The 22,807-nt window shown below is 43.6% G+C and overlaps 1 protein-coding gene across 6 annotated transcripts in view; it reads left to right on the top strand.

Moving 5' to 3' along the window:
- Positions 1–21,734, top strand: part of SRGAP2 (SLIT-ROBO Rho GTPase activating protein 2) — a 113,638-nt gene extending 91,904 nt beyond the window's left edge. For 4 of the 6 annotated variants that reach the window (XM_072886249.1, XM_072886246.1, XM_072886247.1 and 1 more), the window contains exons 16-23: positions 253–387; positions 1,757–1,862; positions 3,328–3,552; positions 6,905–6,984; positions 11,197–11,377; positions 11,791–11,937; positions 14,054–14,381; positions 16,966–21,734. In XM_072886249.1, coding sequence (XP_072742350.1) covers positions 253–387; positions 1,757–1,862; positions 3,328–3,552; positions 6,905–6,984; positions 11,197–11,377; positions 11,791–11,937; positions 14,054–14,381; positions 16,966–17,349 — 1,586 coding nt within the window. In that variant the 3' untranslated portion in view covers positions 17,350–21,734. Of the gene's footprint in view, positions 1–252; positions 388–1,756; positions 1,863–3,327; positions 3,553–6,904; positions 6,985–11,196; positions 11,378–11,790; positions 11,938–13,150; positions 14,034–14,053; positions 14,382–16,965 lie in introns of those variants that run through there. The other 2 variants (XR_012046152.1, XM_072886250.1) reach the window with 2 other exon arrangements.
- The last annotated feature ends 1,073 nt before the right edge of the window (positions 21,735–22,807 follow it).

Genomic DNA, 22,807 nt, shown 5'->3' with positions numbered 1-22,807 from the left:
TCAGACTGTAGTCTGCTTCATAGAAAGCTGTCCCAGGTCTCCTGGGATTGCTGTCAGAGGCTTCCCTTCTCGACTGCGATGCACAGGAGAGATCTCTCTCTACCTCACGCTGGTTGTAGTGCAGTTGGAGTAGGTGGGATTAACTTTGTGCTGCATAAATCCTTTTCTCCAGCTGAGGTGCATCCTTCCAGTCTGATTCTTTTCTCCAGTATTGTGATTTTTCTTGCCTGTTTTTCTTTGCTTGTCATAAAGGGGAAGATCCGTTGGCTGGGGACCAGAATGACCATGACATGGATTCAATAGCAGGAGTTCTGAAGCTCTATTTTCGAGGATTGGAGCACCCTCTCTTCCCCAAGGATATCTTTCATGACCTGATGGCCTGTGTCAGTAAGTATGTGAAGATCTGAAAAGAAATAGGATTAATTTTTTCCAATCTCATCTTCTGCTTTCCTCTCTTCCCCTCCCCCTTTTCCCTGGCTCCAAAATAATCTTTTTATGGTTACTTTGGTTGGGTTTGTGTTGCACTGGTATCCTGGTCTCTATTAGCCAGAGTCTGGGCATTTACCTGGTTATAGCCATCCTTATTCTGATACCAATTTTTTTATGAATGAGCAAGGAGATAGAAATGAATAGATTTTAAGGGCTGCGTCATGGATTTTTGAGACAGTGCTTTGTGACAGGATTCTTTTAAAACAGAATACAACAAAAACCTCCACTTCAAAAAATAATCTTTTAAGACCTCTCATCAGAAGGTGTCAGAAATGCCCTCTCAGAAGCAGGGATCGCCAGCAGGGTTTCTTGCCCTCTGTGCTTTCCCTGACGTTGATAGATACACGCTGCCTGTATGTCTGCTGCCATGCTTCTGCATGTTCTCTTTAGCTGGCAAGATAGTAGTCATATACCTTTTTGCTGCATAACAGTGAGGGGCCATCTATTGTCTCCTGTTAAAGAATATCGATCATGAGGGCAGCCACAGTCCAGTTGTTAACATTTTTGATGGTTTCTAAAGGTGGTTCTGGTGGGCAGAGGGTTGTTTGTGTTTTTTGTATGTGAACAACCTCATTTTAAATGGCCTGACTGTTGCCATGTCCTTCAGAATTGAAGAATTATGCTGTTGTCCAAGTAGTGAAATGGCCTTTACGGTGGCAGCCTTTGAAGTAAAGCAGAAGATAACTGCTTCTAAAATGACTCGTGGTTTTCTTCTCCTGATAAATGCATTCACAGAGTTGAATTCACATTATGTGAAAAGCAAAATCTGCTTCCAAATAAGTTCTCCCTTCTGAGATGATTTATGCTGCCCACTTATTTCTCAGTAGGCTGCTGCACACAGAGCTTTTTGCCTCACCCTTTAACTATGTTAATTTTCCTTTGAGTGTTATACAATTTCTTTTTTAAACACCCACCTTTCTAAGCTAACTTGAATGAGCTATTGTGCCAGAACTATTGAAACAGATGACATCCAGTGCTCCCACGCTAGGAAGGAACTTGCAGTGAAGTTTCACATGTTCAGGAACCTTCATTGTCAAAGGCTTTGCCAGCAGGTTCTGCAGCCTTTGCGTTCCCATGCCGGGCACCACTGGAGGATCCGGAAAATGGGCAGACCCTTCCTTCCTCCTGCTGCTGCTGCTGCTCTGCTGGCTGCCCTTCTTGATAGTTTGCACAGGAACCATCATAGTATAGTGGTTGCATTTGGACTCAGTGGCAAGTTGTGGGTATGGTGATATGGTGACTCTGTGATGCTCTTTCTTCCTTTCAGCAATGGATAATTTACAAGAGAGAGCACTTCACATCCGGAAAGTGCTTCTGAACCTGCCGAAGACCACTCTGATTGTAATGAGATACCTCTTTGCGTTCCTCAATCAGTGAGTATCCTTGAGAGCACCATGGCCCTGCTGTAGGACTTGGTATAAACACGATAAATGGCAGAACCAGCCTTAACATTGCTGCGTGTGATCTGAGCAACAGTTCAAGGTGCAAATGCCACAGTACCTTGCTATTGCATCTGCCTTCCTGGGCTTTTCAGCCTTGCTGAAATTCATCCCAATGATACGAATGCAATCTCAAAGGAGTTCCAGAAATGAAAGTGAATAATGTGCTGGTAATCCAAGCAAAAAGTGATATGAGAGGGTTGGAAACTGGGTTCTGCACCTGCACTGTACTAAATAGTGTGAGTGGTGGAGAGGGGGTGTATTTTTTTTACAACAGTCCACTGCATCTGGCTGGTTCATTGGATAGATTGGCAGCAAGGAGTCAATAGTTTCCTCTAGTAATGTGGTCTTGACACCTGAAGTATCATAAAGGAAAAATGTCCTAACCAGGTTATATATTGTCAAAGCCCTTTGAATACTGTCTAGGTGAAAGAGAAATATAACTGTAAGGCAATATTTGGACCTAAGAGAGACCTGAAGTTTACCGTCTGCTTTTGTAAAGCTCCAGTTCATCAGCTACTTTTGATGGACATCTTATTCCTTACATTAAACTGAGACAATGTTAGGGCTTGAGGCTTTTCTAAAAGATTTGTATTAAAATGGAGCAGGACACTTACTAAACCTATCCATATATTTAAGTGGTTATTTCTCTTTGGAAAGCAGGGGGTTTGTTTCACAGATGTCACTCCCAGAGTCACTGAAATGTGTGACTTTGCAGTCTCAGTAGCTTTTAATTATTCCAAGTAGTGATCTAGAAAACAGGGAGTTTCAAGGGGAACTGTATTGGAACTTAGTTTTCTGTTCAATCTTTAATTGGTACCTAAAAGGCGTAAATTGTAGGTTTGGGACAAAATTTGGTCAGATAAAAATTGTGTTTTTTAAAAAAAGGCACCATATAGAAACTATAAGATTCAGATTTGCTGGGAAATCCTGAAGAAGAGTTCCGATAAAGGCCCACTTGAGAAGCTCCTGGGCCTTGGAGAAAGGTTGTAACCCTTGGCACTCTTGATCATGTGCATTTAGGCAGAGAGGACCTGATACAGCTCTGGTATTGAGTGCTGGACTATGAACAATAATAATAATACAGAAGAATTAAAGACAAAGATTTAATTAATTAAAGAAGAATGTCCTCCCTTTGTAAAGTCAGCACCCGGTACTTTTTGCATAGTCTCAAGCTTTCAAACTCCCTTTGGGGTTTCTATTTCATTTCTCTGTAAAGGCCATCAGTATCTTATTTTTTACATGGACCCAGAACATTCATGTCCCAGCTGATCAGCTTTAGACAGCAGAAAGCCCAAAGCAAAGCTCCCCAGCTCAGCTGTGTGTTCGCCAGCAGGTGATGACGATGATAATGTTGTTTGCTGCTGTTAACCCTCCTCCCCACTTCTGTCTTCTGCAGTTTATCTCAGTTCAGTGAAGAGAACATGATGGATCCCTACAATTTAGCCATCTGCTTTGGGCCAACACTGATGTCTGTGCCTGAAGGTCATGATCAAGTCTCTTGCCAAGCTCATGTCAATGAATTGATCAAAACCATCATCATCCAACATGAGAACATCTTCCCAGGACCAAGGGAGCTGGAGGGTCCAGTCTATAGCAGAGGTGGAAACACCGAGGATTACTGGTATGACAGATACCACTGAGGAGAAAATGAATGGGTGGATATTTATTTACGGATTAGCATGCTACAGTCATGCGTTCTGCGTTGTCTAATTCTGGATTCAAGCATCTGGCCCAGCCTTTCAAAAATCTGTTTTATGGAAGAGAACATGGCTCTGGTATCTCTGGAGAGTCATCAACTTAAAAGAAATAAGCTGGTAGAAAGTAGCTGTTCAGTTGTCAAACCTAGCTCACTTATCTTGAAGAGCAAGGTTGTGTAGGGATTTTCTTGGATGTTCTGGTATGGTAGCTGACAAAATCAACCTTTTTTCTTTTTCTTTTTTTTCTTTTTTCTTTTTTTCTCCTGCTTTTGCCTTTTTTTTTCCTGCTTGTCTTGAGTGCCTTTGCTTCAGATGCAGGGGTCACTTGCAACTGAACCTAGAAAGCTGTGGCATGGTTTAATTTTCAGGGCAGCACTGATGGTGGGGGAGGGAAGAGGGAGGAATGCAAAATCACCGTTTCCATCCAGCTTAAAGCTCGAGAGGCCCGGCCGTGTGTTCAGTCTGAAAGCCACATCTGGAAGCAATTCAGGCAGAGCGGCTCCTGTCATCTGGGGTTGGAAGGTTGGGGAGTGGGGGAAGGAAAGGAGGTGTTTTCTTTCCTACTGGCCAAGCTGATCTCTCCCTCTGAAAATGAGGAATGTTAAATTGTGTCCTGCTTCTCCCCCTGCTCCTTCCCTCCTCCAGTGTCCCAGGAATGCAAATGATTATTTTCATATACTAAAATAAATACATTTTTAAATGAAGTCACTCCGGTGACAGAGCTAGCCTTGTTTCCCTGACTCGTTTCAGAGTAGCTTTAACTATCAGCTCACTCCACGTACGTGTGGTGAGGAGAGGCTCCTCTATACTAACTGCTGTATGCAGGAGACTTGCCAGAGCCTCTTTTGGAAATTCTGTTAATTTTACCCTTCACTCTGATGTTTTTAGCTGATGTTGTATGTGAAAGAATTGTAGAGAAAAAAAATTTAAGAATCTTTATGACCTTAAGGAAACACATTAACTTTGACAAGAGGTTTTGTCCCATAAGGTAAAGGGAATAAAAATGTGAAATGATCGGTACGCTCAGTACAGGTGATGCTTCGTGAGTATATAGGAGGCAAAATGTCCTGGAAGGTAACATCAATTTTCTGAAGGCATTTGGTTTTTCTTCATTGCTCTCCCTAACCACCCTGACCTGAGACCCTGTTAAGCAGAGAAGGGTAGAAGCAAGGAAGGGAGACTGCTCAAAGCCAGGAGGAAGCATCTGGTTCCCATTCAAGCCTTCTCATAGCCCCGGTGTTAAGATAGTTGTTAGTTATTGCCCATAGGGCTCCTTGCCACAAAGCGTGCAAGTAGCAGAGTGAATCCTTGTCGTTCAGCTGATTCATCAGGGAATGGAGCGTGCTATGTTTGTGATCTCCCGGTGCCACTTCACTGGGCTGAGTCGTCTTTGTGCCGGGGAACTCGCAGGCGGTGCTTTGGCGTGGAGGCTGCCTGGGCTTGACGCCACGGCTCGTGTGCTCTGCGCCTCCGTGCCTGCGCTTTCGCTGCGAGCAGCACTCGCTTCGAGTCGGCAGCTGCCGAGGAGCTTTCAAACAGCTTGCCTCGGGCAGAGGAGGGTAGGGCAAGGTTCAGAGTTTATGACAAATTCAGGGCTGTGCTGCAGGCATCTTTGGGATACTGCCTTTGAGTCAAGCCTAGGACTGTGCTGCATCTGCCTGTCCATCTGAGACTGCACAAGGACAGCATGGGGAGAGTCTAGGAGTCCTGCATACCAGCAAGTGAGACCATTGGAATCGCAGGGAAGAAGATAGCTTATAGATGCTCAACTTGCATTGCATTCCTCTGGTGGTATATATTGCTTACACTTTTGGAGCTCTCGGGGTGAAACCCAGCAGCCTAGCACTAACCACTGCGGCATCCCCAGGGCTCACGTGACAGAGAGACTGAGCCTGCAGCAAGGACAGGTTTTTTTGGTGGAAAGTGCTGTTGGGAGGCATGGGTAGGAGGAGGCACGTGGTCTTTATGCAGTATTTGGATCTTTAGCGTTGGCTGTACGCGACATTACTTCACAGTCTGCATGAAACTTTAGCCCTCAATGCTGTGTTCCTCTTGGGACCTCCATTTGGCTTCAAATTCTTCTGTAAACTTTATTAACTAGCATAAAGGCTTTGCAAAGGATGGGAAAGGTTGATTCCTGAGGTACTGACTCAGAAGATGGTGGGGCAGCTTCGTGTCATGTGGATTAAGCATAATGAGATGCCAGAATTATCCAAACATTTTACCCCTTCTCCTTTTTCTTTTTTTTTTCTCCTTTAAAAGAGTATAGGAGGTAGATTACCAAAGGGAGAGCACTTTACATCTGTGACCACTTACTTTAACCATTGCAAGGCCAAAACAAGGGATGAAGTTATTACTGTGTTAAGAGAATTAAAAATCGCTTCTAATGAGTTACAGTGTAAGAGTGCAGCAAACGCGTTTTGTCTTCAGCAACAGCATCTGGTAAGATGAGGAGTGAGCACTTTTTTTCTTCTAAGACGAGCAGGCAGGGCAGGCAGGCAGCGCTGCCAGCTGGCTGCAGGTCTGCGGAGCTGCTTGGGAGAGGCAATGGATCCTCTTCCAGTTTCCTTTCTGCTCCTGTCCTGAGGGAACTGCTCGTGTAGCTTCTGACAAAAACATAACCTTTGGTTGCCACTTGTTGTCTATTGATCCTTTCAAAGCTTTTCTTCATGCAAAACATTAATGAGTACTCTTGGTGGTTTAGGTGCTCTGTAAATAAAAGGTTCCAAGCAATTAATCTGGCTATGGGAGTCACTCAGTTAAATGAATGGGACATTTAAGATTGTGATAAAAGGGAAGGAGGGAGATGACAAACTCAGACCTGGAAATATCAGTATGAATTGAGAAATAATTTCCTCCAGGAAGCGGCAGCTATCTCATCAGTCATCTAATTAGCTAATTAGAGCAATGGACTATACAGCTGAGGGAATAATTTTGGCATGGCAGAGAGAAGCTAGACCCAACATGCTGCTGCTAGCTGACTTCTGAACATCTCCAGAGGTCCAGGTTGTAAGATCTGAAGTTGGACTTTCCTGATAGCATACAAGAAGGTTAATGAAGATGTTCGGTTTGCTTGATCAAGTAGGAACTTAGCTTGATTTTTAGACAGACTGACTTCAGTATGTGCAAATGCATCTGCAAAGTGTCTGTCACAGTGGAACGCAGATATTGACATCCGATATGGATGTTCCTAGTTAAGTTATCTCTGATTTTTGTAAATGAGGAAATCCAATTTCTACCAGTGTAAAGCATCTTCTCTCTTTCCTTCTGTTGTAGCGAAAGTCCTCACGGAGAGAGAGCCTCAACAGAAGACTCGGTTCAGGACGTTACAGCTGAACACCACACCAGTGATGATGGTATGCAAAGTCTATTAACTCCTTGGTTAACTGGTGCAACCTGCTGTGGGAGAGGCAGAGGAGATAGTGCCTTGCAATTTAAGTTCAAAGTTAGATCCAGGTGGAGTTTAGATCAGAATAGTCACTTGAAACATCACATGCAGCATTTGATGCCAAGAAGTAAAAAGGTCTGGGATCAACAGGAATCTTTAGAAGTTACCTGACTATTTTTAAAGTATCTCTCTTTCAAGGGTATCTTATCTTAGCAGCAGGCCTAGACACACTCCACACTTGCATGACTGTTTGAGCTCATCTGTACCTTAGAAAGATCTTAGAGTTGGAAGTCATGGAGAAAGTGTAGAGCCAAAGGCTGGATACGTGTCAGCGTGCGCTCCTGCTCCCCTCTGCGTGTGCCAGGCATTTCCCCTTTCGGTAGCTTTGGCAAGGGAATTGTTGAGTGCCTTAAGGCCCAGTGCTTCTGCTTTAAGGAAGCAAGCAAAATAAAATCAAAAACTGTCTTCCACTGGGAGCCAGGTTTTAGGCTAGGGGGTCCTGGTGGCCTCTCTAGTTTTTTGGGTCGTCTTTGGCAAACTCTGTTACCCTTCTTGTCTGATCAGTGAAAAAAGAGGTGCCAGTGCTGAGAATTTCATGCTATTTCCTAAGGAAAAGGTGACACCGTGGTCTTGGCGTGTCTGTTGATACTTCCAAAGCCTCTTTCTGCGACGGGGAACAGCTGCACATGAGCTCCATCCAGAGCAGAGGAAAAGATTGTGTTACTGATGTGAAACAGGGATCCCCAGAATACTGACCAGCATGTAAAGCAGACTGACCAGAACAGGACAGAATATGGTTTTATCCTTAGGTTTTGGCCCCTTGCAATTGTCTACAGAAAGTTCTGCGATGGTTTTACTTGTGATGGCCTCAGCTGTACAGGTGGGAAGAAGGTAGCATTCCCTTAAAATTAGGTGGCATCCTTTTTGAGCTGGTCTTTAGGAATTTGCTCAATAGCCCTGCCACGTGCTCCTGTGCTGCTTTTTGCTCTCTTTCCTCCAGCAGTTGCCTAACAAACCTTTCCCATGGCATTGCTGTGCTCCTGCTGCCTTCATGGTGTTCACACACCAATAACAAACGAAATGATGCTGAGCACTGCTAGAAACACTGGAAAATCAGTTCTCCCTCAGCAAGGTCAAGCACTGTCACAGCGACTCCTCACCAAGGTTGTTGGGAGGAAACATAAAGCCTATGGGAATGAACCATGAGTTCGCTGTCTGTCTTGAACAGCGTGTTCTTTCTGAAAAGTGTTAGCTTCTTAAAAATGCATGAAAACATGTCCTTTTTGAGTTTGTACCTAAATAAAGAGCAATTTCATTGCTGTAATGAAGGAAAGGCTAACTCTTCCAGCATCTGTAAAGCCGGGGACTAAAGCCTGCAGGCTGAAACACCATGGGGTGTACTTGCATTGTTTCTGCATGGGATTTTTAGATTGCTCATGTAGCTGTGAGGGCACAAAGATGGGAAAATGAGCAGTTAGAGATTAGAGAAGGACACTGTTTTACGGCCTCTGGAACTAGATCATGTGGGGCCCCTGAGCAAGGTAAAATTTGGAGAAGTTTTGGATGGAGTTCTGCAACCTACATGGAATATTCCATAGGAAGCATTTGGGAGGGAGCGTTTGGCACCAAAGCAGAGGAGGGAGCTGGGCCTCTATCTTTTTCAGGGAGCAACAAGGTCTGGTTAACTAAGGAGTCTCATGTCCTTCTAATTGAGCTGTGCAGCGTCACACCTCGGGCGTACTTGTCAGAAGTGCAGCGTACAGCTCCGCGACTCAGTGGGACGGATGTTCTTAGGTTTTTCTCACTCCTTCAGTCTTTAGATGCGACCAGGCACTTGCTCCTTTAGCTCTTTTGTGAGGCTGGCACTAGTCCTCTCGAAGTAAAGCTGTCATCCCAGATGCCTTCGTTGAAGGAAGGAATCGGTTTTGGGGTGGGGGGAGAGGTCGTGTTTCGCAGAGCATCCCTGCTGTTCACCGTCAGCCTCGCTGTACGAGTGAGTGGACACTCCGGTTTGAGACAGGCATAAGAGGTCAGAAATGCTGAAAGACAAGCAGGCTGTATGTCCATTAAATTATGTGTATGAGTGGAAAGATTTTAAACTGCTGCTTTCCTGCACAGGCTGTCAGACTGGCAGGGGTAATTGTTTGGCTTAGCCTTATTGCTCTTTATTCGCACAGCTTTCTTCTCCGAGCATAAGCGTAGTAGGAAAAAGCTACTGGAAATTAGAGTCTAAAATCACTTCTCTGGACGAAAGCCAGAGTCCTAAAAAGCAAATTGGAAACATAAGAAACCTGAGTGCTGCACTCATCTGGAACAATAAACACTTCTTAATGAAACAGATGGAATTTACAAAACCACACTCCCATCCCCTTCATAAATGGAGGGGGACACCAAAAAACAGCATTATCGGGTTTTTTAGTGTTATGAAGAAGCTGGCTCTAGAGGCAAAACCAGCAAGAGGAAAGAAGGAGCCCAAACCAGATAACCATGTGCTTTGGGGAGTCTGGAGCAAGGCGGCTGTTGCAAGCTGCAAACATGGGCCAGGCTTTTCTCACCCTTGCAAATCTCTTTGCAAGTTGCTGAGGGCTGATAACGGGATTCGTGTGAGGCTGACCACAGGCTTACCTGAAATGTGTGATTTGACAGAATTCTGAGCTGTCTGATTTAATAATGGAGAAATTAATTGTTGGGGGTCGATCTAGCAGATCCTGTTGCTGTGATTGTCCTCCGTGCTCGGTCACTTCGTGCTTTGTACCTACAGATGCTGATGGGGCTCTTTAGTGGGGGATGCTTCTGCTCTGCTCTCTCAGACCGGCTGATGAGACAGTGGTACTGCAGCATCAGCTTGCTCAGATGGATTTACACTATATATTTTCTCCCTTGCCTGCCTATGGGCAGCCTTGGAGACCTAATTCTTGAGCATACGCTCTCCCAAGGAATACTTGTAAAAGCTGTGGCTCATGTTTGGCCTTCCAGTCCTTTTTGGCTGGCTCTTGCACTGTAGAAGCTTCCCGTGATGCAGAGGAGATCTCTGTATGAAATGGCATATCTTTCCTTGTCCAGGAAGAGGAACCACAAATCTCTTTCTCCAGGAAAGAACTCAATTTCCATGGACCGCTTGGCTGTGTTAAAGCTCCTTTAAAGTAATTAGAGGCTGAAGTCCACTGGGGCTGTGTGGTTGAGCTCATCTCTGTTCCCCTGATTCCTGCCTAGAATTGGGAACTGGCTTAATATATATTTAGACTCAGCCAACGGCAGGTTTTTCTAAGTCTTAAAAATAATCCACATGAATTTCATATTGATTTTCCTGAGTGTCTAAATGCCCATATTGTCCCTCTGTATAATATCAGAGTCCTACAGGGACCCGGATTAGTGGCTGGTTGCAGACACAGCATGGCTGTAGTTCTTCTGTGAGCTTTTCAAGTCGGAGCAGTCAGATTTGGAGCACGTTGTGCAGCTCCAGGCGCAGTGCTGCTGCGCTCGGCGTGGACGGCGCAGCCCAGCTGTACGGAGCCCGGGGGAGCCGCTTGCTCTCCTGATCGCTGCACAAACCGCAGTGGTGGAGGCACTGAATGTTTTCCTTAGCTTCCATGACAGTTCGATGAATAGCACGGCCTCCCACGGTGCCAGAATCCGGTCTCCTGGGTCAGGTGAACCTCACAGGCAGCAGAAATTTCCCTCTGAATAGATGCTTTATTCTGAAGCAGCTTGGAATCAGAGGATGTTTCCCTCCCTAAATGCTAATAACAACTCCTGCTTGCCTGCCCAGGAGGTTTAGTTTAGCTGCCTTTTAGAAAGCATACCATACACAGATTTTTGTCTGAAACATAGCTGATTGCTACCCAGCTTTGAAATTTTTTTTATTTTAATGAGATACTCATTTTGCCATTGCCACTTCCATCTTTGTACACTTGAATTGCTGTAAGTGGGTTTATGACTTGGAAAACGTGAATGTGTCCACCACGTAGAGATTAGGTAAATGGTGAAATTGCAACATCCTCATATTATAGGGGTTGCCCTCTGAATCTTACTGCTTCAACCCTCTGCTGCCTTAAGAAGCAACACTTTATCCTCTTCCATGCTTTCTTCATAAGCTGTTTTATGGTAGGTTTAAACTGTTGAATACTTTCCTGAGGCCAAGTGTTTAGTGAATTATTGTTTATTCCCTTCTATCTCCTAGAGTGTGAGCCCATAGAAGCAATAGCGAAGTTCGACTACATTGGCAGGACTGCACGAGAGCTGTCCTTTAAAAAAGGAGCTTCTCTCTTACTCTATCAGCGGGCCTCAGATGACTGGTGGGAGGGACGCCACAATGGAATTGACGGCCTTATTCCTCATCAGTATATCGTCGTTCAAGACACGTATGTTACACTTTAAGCCCATCTGCAAGATGGGCTTGCTTAAAACTCAGGTGTGGAATGGAGTGTTTGTGTCAAGGTGTTGACACCAGGTGGGGAGAGTTCATCCTTTGACCTTCCCTGCAAAAAGGGAGTCCTCTTGAAACAAGCAGAGGCATTAGGTGTCCACGTATGTGGAGGCACGATATAAAAATTGTTCTGGTGCTGCCAGCCTGTTAAAGATGCAGAGCTGGGATCTCCAGGTTGCTCGCAGAAATCAGGCTCTCTCATTTGAAAGATATGTAATGATTCTTAAGAGAAAGATGCTAGCACAGTGCTGTTGTCCTGTACGTATGCTTACATACACAGTGCTGTATTTGAAATTCAGTGGTGTTGGTCCAGTTTTGGTTGTGATTTCCTTCCCTCCTCCTTCCTAGTGAGGATGGTATCTCTGAAAGATCCAGTCCGAAGTCTGAAATAGAAATAAATTCTGAGCCACCGGAAGAAAAAGTGACTGCTAGAGCTGGTGCCAGTTGCCCAAGTGGGGGTCACGTCGCAGATATTTACCTTGCAAACATCAACAAGTAAGAACAGCCTTGCATTATTTTACTTAACTGTAAAGATCTTGGTGATGAGTCCAGTAACATATTTCCTTCCCTGGAAAAGGTTAACTAATGAGCGCTGCTGCCATTATTCTCTGCTTCCCCCTCTTCTAACTTGCTCACGTGTTGCTGTCCTCTCTGTCTGTGTCACCAGTGTGGCCAGTGCTCATTTAAAATCCCACTGGCTTCTCTTCCCTATCCCCAAGGTGCCATCTGTTCCCGTTTTCCCAAATATGTCCTATTTTATAAGCTAAGCACACAGACAAAGGGAGGGGAATAGCGGAGTGAGTTCTTGTAATCGTGTGATCCCGTTCCTTGTTATGTTCTGTGATTTGTTATGTCTTATTTACATTTAACATGTTTTGTTTTATGGGGAGAGGGACAATTTCTTCAGAAACTAGTGTCATATTTTGTGCTAAATGACATACCTTAAGTCCCGCCATCTGGCATTGCCCGTAGCATTCTTTTGTTTCTCCAGTACTTCTCACCTTGGGTTACTAACCATATGCTTGCAGTGAAACAACACACCTCCCTGTTGCTCTAACTTTACCTCCTCAACCAGAAATTGCTACTTCAGCCAACACTCAACATAATAAAAAACCTAGGAAATTAAGCTAGTAACAGACTAAATTTCTTGATCTGTTATTTAATTATTCTAGGGCAGACTTATCCCCCATATCCTTCTGATTATTTCCTTAGTATTAAAAAAACCATGTCTCTCTATTGTGCAGTGAAGGTATTAATATGATAATTACAGTTTTATGGGAGCAGATATTTTTAACCTTCGGTTAATTTAACAGAATGTAGTCTATAAAGGCATTAACAGAAATGCATCCTCTTTCAAGGTTTGGACCTGCTAATGTCCTACACAGAGCCTGGTCCTTAGTTTATGGGAGTCGGCAGAGCTCCGTTGGTATCAGTGAAGCTATGTTAATCTGCATCAGCTTGGGATCTGGGCTTTCTTTTATGATATTTATTGTATGAACCAATGAAGTATGCCATTCTGCCAGTTACGGAAAGATTTGTATAACGAACAGAGCTATGTTGGAGCTTCACCATCTGCTGGCTTTGGTAGTGTTGTATGTAGTGTTTTTAAGAAGCCTGGGTAATGTCCACTCCAGTTTTTTTCCCTTTACTAGGGAAACTGATATTTAGCAATAGTAGCATAAGACTCATTTTGTTGTTTTTTCTTTAGGAATGAATCTTCTGACCTATGTGTGAACAGACTTGGGCAAAATTAAATCAGATGGTTTCGCAATGACAGTTGTGCCACCCACTGAATTATTATTTGGATGCCAAAATCCTACTGGAGTTAACACTTTCTTGCAGTTATTCATGGGGCTGGTGCTATATATAAATGGATCCTTCCCTGTATAATGGATGCCAAGCTTCAGACCTATGGCATAAAGTATTCTGCTGCATTGGCCTTCATATGATTTGAATGGAATCGTGCTGTCAGACCGCATGGTGCTGGGGTAGAAACTAAATTGTTTGGACCAGCTCATCCATTTGACATCATCTTTTGTTATATCTGTAGCCCTACATAGATAATGCCTCATGGTCCTGCTAAAGCAATGAAAAAGAAACATCTGTTACCACCAGCAAATATTGGAAACTATCATTAACCCCAAACTAAGGGGTTCTTTGCTTGCCAATCTCTGAAAATAATCACTTGATGCCTTGGGCCAGGAGCTTAGTAGACTTATACTGTGTCCTCCAGTCAAAAATTGTAGCTCTGCTCTTCTAATGTAATAAAAACACATCATCAAAACCTGTTGATGGCACAGAGGGTTTTTTTTGTTCAATATAAATTCTTTTCTTCTTGACCAAGTTAATTACATTCCATCCAAGTTTTCTGGTTTTGCTATGAATGTGCACAGCTGCCAGAAACTTAGTCCTGTTGTTAGAAGTGTTAAACTGGAATGATTGATAATTTTACTGTTTCACAATGACTCCTAAAATCCTGGGTGTATTTGTAATCTGGGTATCTTTATGTCTCTTCCCGTTGTCCTCTGTGTTGTTTTGGGGGGATATCTTCAAATTACAGCCCGTTATGTGTATCTGCTTGTATTGACTTGTTTTGCTTTTGTGACTGAAGGCAAAGAAAGAAACCAGAGTCAGGCAGCATCAGAAGAGCCTTCCGTCAAAGTGACAGCCATGGACTAGGTAGTTCAATGGCAGAACCAGCCTCCCCAGGAGCCATAGCCGGTTCCAGACCCTCATCTCAGCCCATTATGAGCCAAAGTCTTCCCAAGGAGGTTCCAGATAAATGCTCCATCAGTGGCCATGGCAGCCTCAATTCTATCAGCCGACACTCGTCTCTGAAGAACAGGATAGACAGCCCGCAGATCCGGAAAACTGTGACAGCAGGGAGGTCCAAGAGCTTCAACAACCATCGGCCCATGGACCCTGAAGTTATTGCACAGGTAAATAGGAGTGCCTTGCCTTAAAGATTTGTTTTGGAAACTTAAAGGGTGTTGGATACGATGAGATGTTTTAATGCGAAGTCTGATTTAATCTCGTGTCCCTTCCCTTCTCACAATGCAATGTTAACTTACTCCACAGCTTGAGTCTAGTCTCTCAACCTCGCTTTGTGCAAGTCACTGAGGCTGCTTTCATGAGTGAAGATAAACAGTCAGGTCCTTCCTCCATAAAAACTTGGCCCCGTTCGTTATTCAGAATTTAGTTTCAACAATAAAAACGTCCGTTTCAGAAAGTTACACAGATTCCAAAGCTGTCAGCAAAAAATTAAACAATCATAACTTCAAGACATGAGAAAAGTAAAGTATTTAGTGTCAATTTAACATTCTCCTGTCAGTTGTGCAAACTTGCCTGTGGTTAGGCATTGGAAGCATATGGAGTAGTACAGTCAAAATAAAAGCAGGCTGCTGAGTTGTACAGTGCTCACAGTGGCATCTTTATATGCTTACAGGGTTCAGTGTGTGATTAGAAACCAACTTTGAACATAATACTGCTAGTTTTCGTTCGTTAGTTATTTAGACAAGTGCCTTGAAATGAGGGCAGGCTACCGATGCGTATGCAGCTGTGTTTTAACTTTGCAAAGAGCTCTGCTTTTGGGACTGACTCCACACGCTGACCAGACAACAAGGAAACCATCTTCTCAAATTCCTTCTGTGCAGCTTAAAGGGAAAGGTGTTCTTAGTATTTTTCTTCATCTTTGCTAATTTTGACACAGACTGGTTGATTACAGATTCTTCGTCTCTGTGCGTATTCTCTGCGTCTCTATACGCAGAGATCCGTCCCGTCCCCGTGGCTGGGACTGTAAGCTGCCACAGCAGTGAGCGTCGTTAACACAAACGCGAGTGGTGTCTTCGCATCCGTGCGTCTGTGGTTTCACAAGTAGAACAGAAAACAACTGAAAGTCAGATTTGAACAAGTGGCAGCTACTAACAGGGTGAATGATGTAAATGTTACAGATTTCCCTCTTCCATGAAGGATCTTCCCTTTCTCCCACTCCAAGCTGTTAGATGTGTCTGCACATGTATGTTGCCTGTACCAACTGTTTTCAGTATGTGATGGATCTATCTAAAGCCAAGGAATGCTTGGGTCTCGGATTACAAAGCCAGCCCTGGGAGAGCTGACTTCTCTGCCTGGTTCAGGAGTTTGTAGGTTTCTAAAGAGCTGGGGGAAGATCGGTGAAAGTCAAACATCATTTTTATTGACAAAACAGCAATGTCAAGTAGTAAATAAGGTCCAAATAAAAATGTGATACATACTCTGATGGAAAGTTGTGTTTTGCCATTATGAAATATCTTTAGCCCCCTTATTCCAGTGGAATTATAATATACGGTTTTTGGTGTCTTCATAGTTCCTTGTCCTTCCAAGGCTTTGGTTGACATAAATCAGTTTCTTTTGTTTTTTCAATTAAGTTCTAACTGAAGTTGTTCTGTCTCCTCTTCCTGCCAGAACGTTAACTCCATTGTTTTCACTGGAGAAGAGTCGGGGGGAAAAAAAGAAAGGGGGGGGCTGTGTTAAATTAGTGTTTCTCTTTCCTGTAGTATCTGTTCAAACACCATCTAATAATCATCATGCATTTTACATATTTTCCCTAACTTCATAAGTAAAATCTGCCTGGCCTCAAGATAGACTCGGAGGTGTCGGATTACTGTCTCTGGTTTCTTCCACCATTCCTTGACTGATTTACCTTCCCCACCCCCTGAAAAACCTCTAAGGAAGCTAAAAAGCTGTAGCCAAACTGTGAGTCACAGAAAGGCTGAGCTCTTCTGCTCTCCAGTGAATTCTCTGCACCAGTGGGCTCCGCAGCGCGGGCTGTAGCAAACTTGTAGGTCCTGCTACAGCTGAGAACAAAAAAAACCACATTTTTATCTCAAAGTTCTGTTTATATTTATTTGTTAATAACTGTAATACTTTATAAGAGGAAGGAGAAGTGCCAACTTGAATTTCTGTATATGTTTCTGATATCTTTGTGTTTTCCAAAACATTAACATTTTGAGTCCTGTGTGATACCTTTCTGGGAAGGGAAGACAACTTGGAGAGCAGGAAAACCAATGAGGCAGCAAGAGCACACAAAGATTTCAGTATTCGGTGTGTGGCCCACCAGCCAGTGTCAAAATCATCAATCCTTTCTTCAAGAATTTACTCTTCTGAATCTCACGTGCCAAATAAAGTACAAGAAGGGATCCTAATACTTTGAATGACATGCTTTTCTCTTCATTGCTGCATTTTGGGATTGTACTTGTCTTTGAAGTCCAAGCAGCGTTAGGACCAGATTAGCATCGAGAAAGTGCTGGCAATTATGTTGCTTCCTGTTGATGGAAAATATTACTGCTTATTGGCTTCAGTATGTAATGCTGTGTAGTTTGGCATGGGTTTCACTTTGACACCTAAAGGTCCTTGACCCGCCAGTTGATTTGAGTGTTGGTGTTTACAGGCTGAAAACAAATACGTCGTTCTCAAAGACTGACTTTTATCTCTGTATTTATGTGTCTGGGTTCTGTTATTCACTCGGTTTCTCTTTTGTGTTTGCAGGATATTGAAGCTACTATGAACTCTGCTCTGAACGAGCTGCGGGAGCTGGAAAGGCAAAGCAGCGTAAAGCACACGCCAGATGTTGTCCTCGACACCCTGGAGCCTTTGAAGACGTCTCCAGTGGTGGCCCCCACCTCTGAACCTTCCAGCCCTCTGCACACTCAGATCCTCAAGGACACTGAACCAGCTTTCCAGCGCAGCGCTAGCACAGCCGGCGACATACCGTGCACCTTCAGGCCAGTGAAGTCGGTCAAAATGGCCACCCAGGTGAAACCTCCGGCAACTCGGCCGAAGCCTACAGTTTTCCCCAAAACAAACGCCACGAGCCCCGGCGTTGCCTCCTCTGCATCTCAGCAGCCTACTGACAAGTCCTGTACTGTCTGATAAACTTGATGCTGCTCTGTGGATATAACTGTATTGTTTCAGATGAAGAGACGCTGTTAAAGACATTAAAATTCCTATTTAACTAATTTTTTTGAACTTTTGCTGAAGGTTAGTTGTGAACTGCTCCTTACTGCTGGGAGCACTTCCTGGGAGTAAACTAAGTGCTAACAACCTTGTCCCATGTACCCGCATCAGTGATGTTCGTAAGGCAAAACAGTTCATGCCACGCTTAGGAAATCCAGTATCGGGTCACTGTGAAGCTGAGGAGGAAAACACGTAAAAAGCGATGAGTTGGATCTTGGTTTCTAGTTGATGCCTTGTTCAAGTGTTTGGCCACTGAAAGAAATGTTTGGTGGCATCATGTTCTGAATACTGGTGTAGTGACTTATATATTCTGTGTTTCATTTATCACAGGGAAACAATAGGATAGATTTTAGTCTACTGCATGTTTTGGTGCCACTGTTTACGTGGAGCTTGGACATGCCTGTTTCTTGTGCATTATTACTATTATTATTATGTCGCCCGCTGGTGCCACGGTGGTTAAGGGTCTGTCTCGACTTCCATCACATCCTCTGGTTTTGTTTGTTTGCTCCCTCATTCCTCCCCCCAGGGCCAAAGCTCTTGGCCATCCAGCCTCATCCTTTAGTCGACACTTGTCATGAAAAATAGTTTACTCTGGAACACTCTTAGATTTTGTGGAGTTATACGTAATATGTGTCTGTGCAAATATAAACAAACATGTTCCTGAGGTTTAGGAACATAAGAAAGAGCCCAGTTGTTGCTTACGGACAATCTAGCTGTTTTCCCCCTTTGCTCTCCCATATTGAAAAACAGCTTCATTGTTTTTCAGTGTAATTTTCAGCCCATAGGCTATGATGTGGTGTGTGGTCTCAGGAGACTGAATGTAAAAACAAGTTAACTTTTGAAAACTAAGGGTACTCTGATGGGAGTTCATTTACTAACGCACACGTTCTTGTTTTGATCATATATCAAGATGGATCCTTACCAAAATCCCAGTTACAAGCACTGTAAAAACTTCAATCAGAAGTTCTCAAGCTTTGTATCTTCTCCCTCTTTCTGGTTGCAAATGCTTCGGTCGGTGGCTGTGACCGCTGTGAACTGCTTTAGGGACCTCCGCTCTTATAGAGCGGTGTAGGAAACGCTGCTGGGGACGGTGATGTGACAGCATGCAGCTTCTGGAGTGGCTTCCCTACGTGTTCGTTGGTAGACTGGCATGCCTCCATAGGACTCCACAGACATGTGAATGAATTCTTAGTATTTGTATTTATATGGTAGGCAGCAAATGCTTCAGCCACTAGCAGGCTGCATGAACTCTTTTGTACTCTACTGAGAATTTTTCACAATGCTAACATTTATTTAATTTAAAAAAAAAAAAAGGCATGTACCACTTACAACAGTAAAGAAGATCTCGTGGTCCTGCAAGAGAGGAGAGACTGGCTGACCCTCAGTTCACCTTGTTCCCAAACTTTTCTGGGATTTAAAAAAAGCTGCACATCTTATGTTTTCATCAAATAAATTCAGGCAAGGACAAGATAAGAAAAATAATTTTCTTCTCCCGTTTAGCTGAGTTTCTTTTAAATTTGTGGGTTTCTCCCACTTAGCTTCCTTGTGACTGCAATGTTGTTTTAATTGGCACTTAGTAATTAAAAAAGAAGAAACAAAACTTCCATTTCTAAGAACGGTTTCTTCAATGTACTCTTCTGATTCATTTAGGATGTTACTCAGAGAAATGAACAGGGTTTTACTGTGTCCCTGTCCATCCCATGCGCACACCCCCATCTCTACAGATGTAATATATCCATATTAATGATGGTTTTTGAAAAGACCAACTTCCTCTGTGCCCTAAATTAAGAACATATGAAAATTGGGGAACACCGGCAAGATTTCAGTGAGAACACGCCTATTACTCGTTTTTCCTTAGCTGATCTGTAGCAGCAGTTCCCCTTGGGAAGCACCGCAGTACGTGTGTGACTGTCACTGGACCTTACCCTGTTCCTCTCGCAGGGGAAGATCCCCAACAGTGCGACCAGCGACCTTTGCTCTCAGGTTCTGATGGACTTCTACCACCAAGGAATCACTTGTTCTTTTGGGGAAAAGTAGAATTAAACTTGTAATTTTTTGCTCAGGCAGAACTTTCTGGCATTTACTTTAAGTAGGGAGTTTTTGGTTTTGTTTTCTTTTTGGTCATGAACGACCAAAGTTAATCTGTGTCAAGAGCAGGATCTCTGTAAATTTACTTCGACTCATTTGTAATGCCTTATTTTCTTCATATTTTTATGCCTAGCATTCATGTTTCTAAGAATAAGTGTCCAGCCACGCACAGCACATTTGGAGGAGATGCTCTTTTCTGTCTTCGAGGTCTGAAGTATGAATGGAAATTAAGAGAGAAAAAAGACTTCAGGTTACTGTAACAGCAACTGTCTGTATGTGAATTACTGTGCTTATCTCTAGCATCCACAGCTCTGGGACAATCCTACTGTCAAGGGGAATGTGCTTAGCAGGATAACTTGTATATTGAGCAACTCAACTGGAATTTTGGTGTGCACTGTGATTGACACTTACACTTACAGCAAGCAATATGGCAGGCTGAAGATCGTCCTTCCTCTTCCACGTGCTCTGGGTCTGGCCAGCCAGCAGAAAATTCACACACGCACACACACAGGGGAGAATTAAAAAAAAAAAAAAAAAAAGGAAACTTTTAGCTTGTCTGCTTCACTCTGTGAACATACAAGGCTGAGAGAACATTTGCCACAACTGTTTTATGACCAGTCGTTGCAGGAGAGGTGGGAAGGAGAAACTGGAAATGTCAGCACCGCTCCCTGCAAAACCGGTGGGCGTCTTGTAGGAGAGACCGATGTAGAGTGGACAAGGACGACACAGTGGTTTGCTTGGGGAGGTATCAATGTTACTTCATATCTTCATATTCAGAAGAAATATTAGCTCTTCCATGGAAATTCTTTCATGACTTTTATGTAATGTTTGTGTCAAATATAAAGACAAGAAGTGTTTGATAACTGGAATAATGTATGTCTGTTTGATAGTGCTTTGTATGAACAAAGGATTCTTGTTCATCAGATGTTGGATTGAAATAATCCAAAGCAAAACTTTTAAAATAAAATACGATTTTAGGTGATCAATCTTAATAGTTTCTGAAGCTCTAACCTTTTATGTTTTATTTCCCTAGTTGGGAATTGAGCAGTGTGCTTTAATGATTGCTAAATTTCTGCCTCTCTAAGGTAATCCAAAGGCTCGCAGTTTATAACTTGTAAATTTGTTCTTCATGTCAAAGCAGTGGGACATGATCAAACTCTCTCACTTTATCTGTACTGGATATTTTGTTGCAATTAAAGTGATTAAATAATTAGAGTGCACTGTGACAGCAGAAAAAAATTGTTGTATATGTATGTATTTTGATACCTGTTCAAAAAGAGTCTTTGGGTTTCCTGTGATGAATACCTCATATGTTGGGTTTGGGGAGTTTTTGTTGATTTTTTTTTAATTTTTTTTTAAGGCAAGATTGTTCTTGCACAAAAGTAGGTTAAGATAACCGAGTTCTCATAAATTTATTTACCGAATCAAAACACTTCAGAGTTTGGCAAGAAATTCCATCTGTTATAGTTCCCCACCTTGCACTTGGTACAGGGTGAGCAGTCGCTCGGCTGTTCGCCTGCGCGCTTGGAAGAGCTCTAGCAATATTAAGACAAAAGAGGTCGTTGCAGATGGAGTTTGCTGCCTTATTTCTCTTCTTCTGTGTGTCAAAACCTCAAATTCAGTTGAACATTGTATAGGTGTTGGGGATTTGTTAAGTATTTGAGAGATGTTCTTCCATAGAAATAAATGTCTCTAGTTAGCACTTCAGATCCTTTGCATACGCGTACCTGATAGACTGGAATGCTCTGTCACCTGATGAAATACGTATTGAGGGAACACTTAAAGGAGATTATGCTCTCAGCAGGGCGTACTTTGCTAGTAAGGCAACGGGAATGATGGAAAAACAGCCATCGAGACAATTTGTCTGATCGACTGGGTAAGACGTTGAGCTGTCTGGCCCCCGGCCAGCACATCAGCGAGCGCAGCCTTGAGTTTAGGCGCGGGAGCAGCCTCTGCCCGTTACCCCTCTGCCTTCAAGCGTGCGGTGCTGGTTTAGTGGGCCGGGCCAGGGGTACCTGCGCTTGGCAGGATCGAGCCCTGACTGTATAGGGATGTGCTGCAAAGTACAAATACATTTACTCGCTGGCCTGTGAACCGCAAGCTAGGAAAACTGCTTTAAAAAAAAAAAAAAAACAAAACTAAAAGGAAAACAGAAGCATTTGGGCACTCCCATCACTAGTGAGCCTGTCCAGAACAGAAAATGAGTTTAACAAGCTGGGGATTTATTTATTTTGACTTTTTTAGTTTTCGCAAAAATAATGAGCCTTTTTGTGGGCTTATCTGGCCTTGGCTAACATCCCACAAATTCTAGTGTTCTAGACATAAAGCTGTTTCTTTAGCGGACCGGTAGCACTAGAGGCCTTCGCAGAAGGGAGCGATGTTCTCGTGGGTGAAGGTCGTTCCCCGCAAGATGCTTCCAGCCTCCGGGTCTGGGAAAACGCCCAGCACTTACTGGCGCTCTGGACTGAACTTTGGGCTTTGAGCTTACATATCACTTTTGAAGATAATCCCCTCTCTGGACCAGCTTTCTGCTTGTGTCTCTGTGTGTGCAACAACCTGGTACTTGAAAAAAAAAAAACAAAAAAACCCACCAAAACCAAACTTGACCCATTGCCTTGTGCCCGCTGAGGCTCCCACGGGGCCGGGATGGTCCGGCAGCTGCGTCGCGCACAAGCGGCGGCGGCTGCAGGGGCGGTTTTAATCGCTCACCTCTGCCTCCGCTGACCGCCCCGCCAGAAGGCAGATGAATTATTTTCCAGGCTTGGTTCTAGGAGTCTGTTTTGGTGGATCTAGAGATGCCAAAACAGCAATTCAAGGCCTGGAAAATGTAAGATTTTTATTTTTTTTTCCCCTGTTATATTTTGTGCTTCCTATAACATAGTTTGAGACGAGAGTGGTGTTTTTCAACGATGGGCCAAAAAGAGGTGAAGGCGGAGAGGGAGGGCAGCTCCCTACTGCACTAATACTTGATATACCAAGCTTCATACAGGGTAAATATTTAGCAGTTTGCAATGGAAATAATAGATGGACCCTTCCTTTTAAAGGCACTATAGTAACCTTACTTCTGAAGCGGACTTCACCAGCCTTTCTCTCCAGGCAGAGTCCTGTAATTTAAATAACCGAAGTCCAATGGGATTGGACTCGTGAGTGTGCCAAACTGCTGGAGCAATACTTGTGAGCAGCAGGTTCTTCGAAAGACCAGCTCTATGTAGCCAAAATAGGGCAATTATTGAAAACCATCTCTGACGCATTTTAAAGGATCGCAGTGATGTCATGGTTCGGCTGT

This window comes from Ciconia boyciana, chromosome 23, assembly GCF_034638445.1.
Source record: "Ciconia boyciana chromosome 23, ASM3463844v1, whole genome shotgun sequence".
NCBI classification, from domain to species: Eukaryota; Metazoa; Chordata; class Aves; order Ciconiiformes; family Ciconiidae; genus Ciconia; species Ciconia boyciana.
Note: the sequence above shows the minus strand (reverse complement) of the source record. Positions and strands in the feature narration are given on the sequence as shown.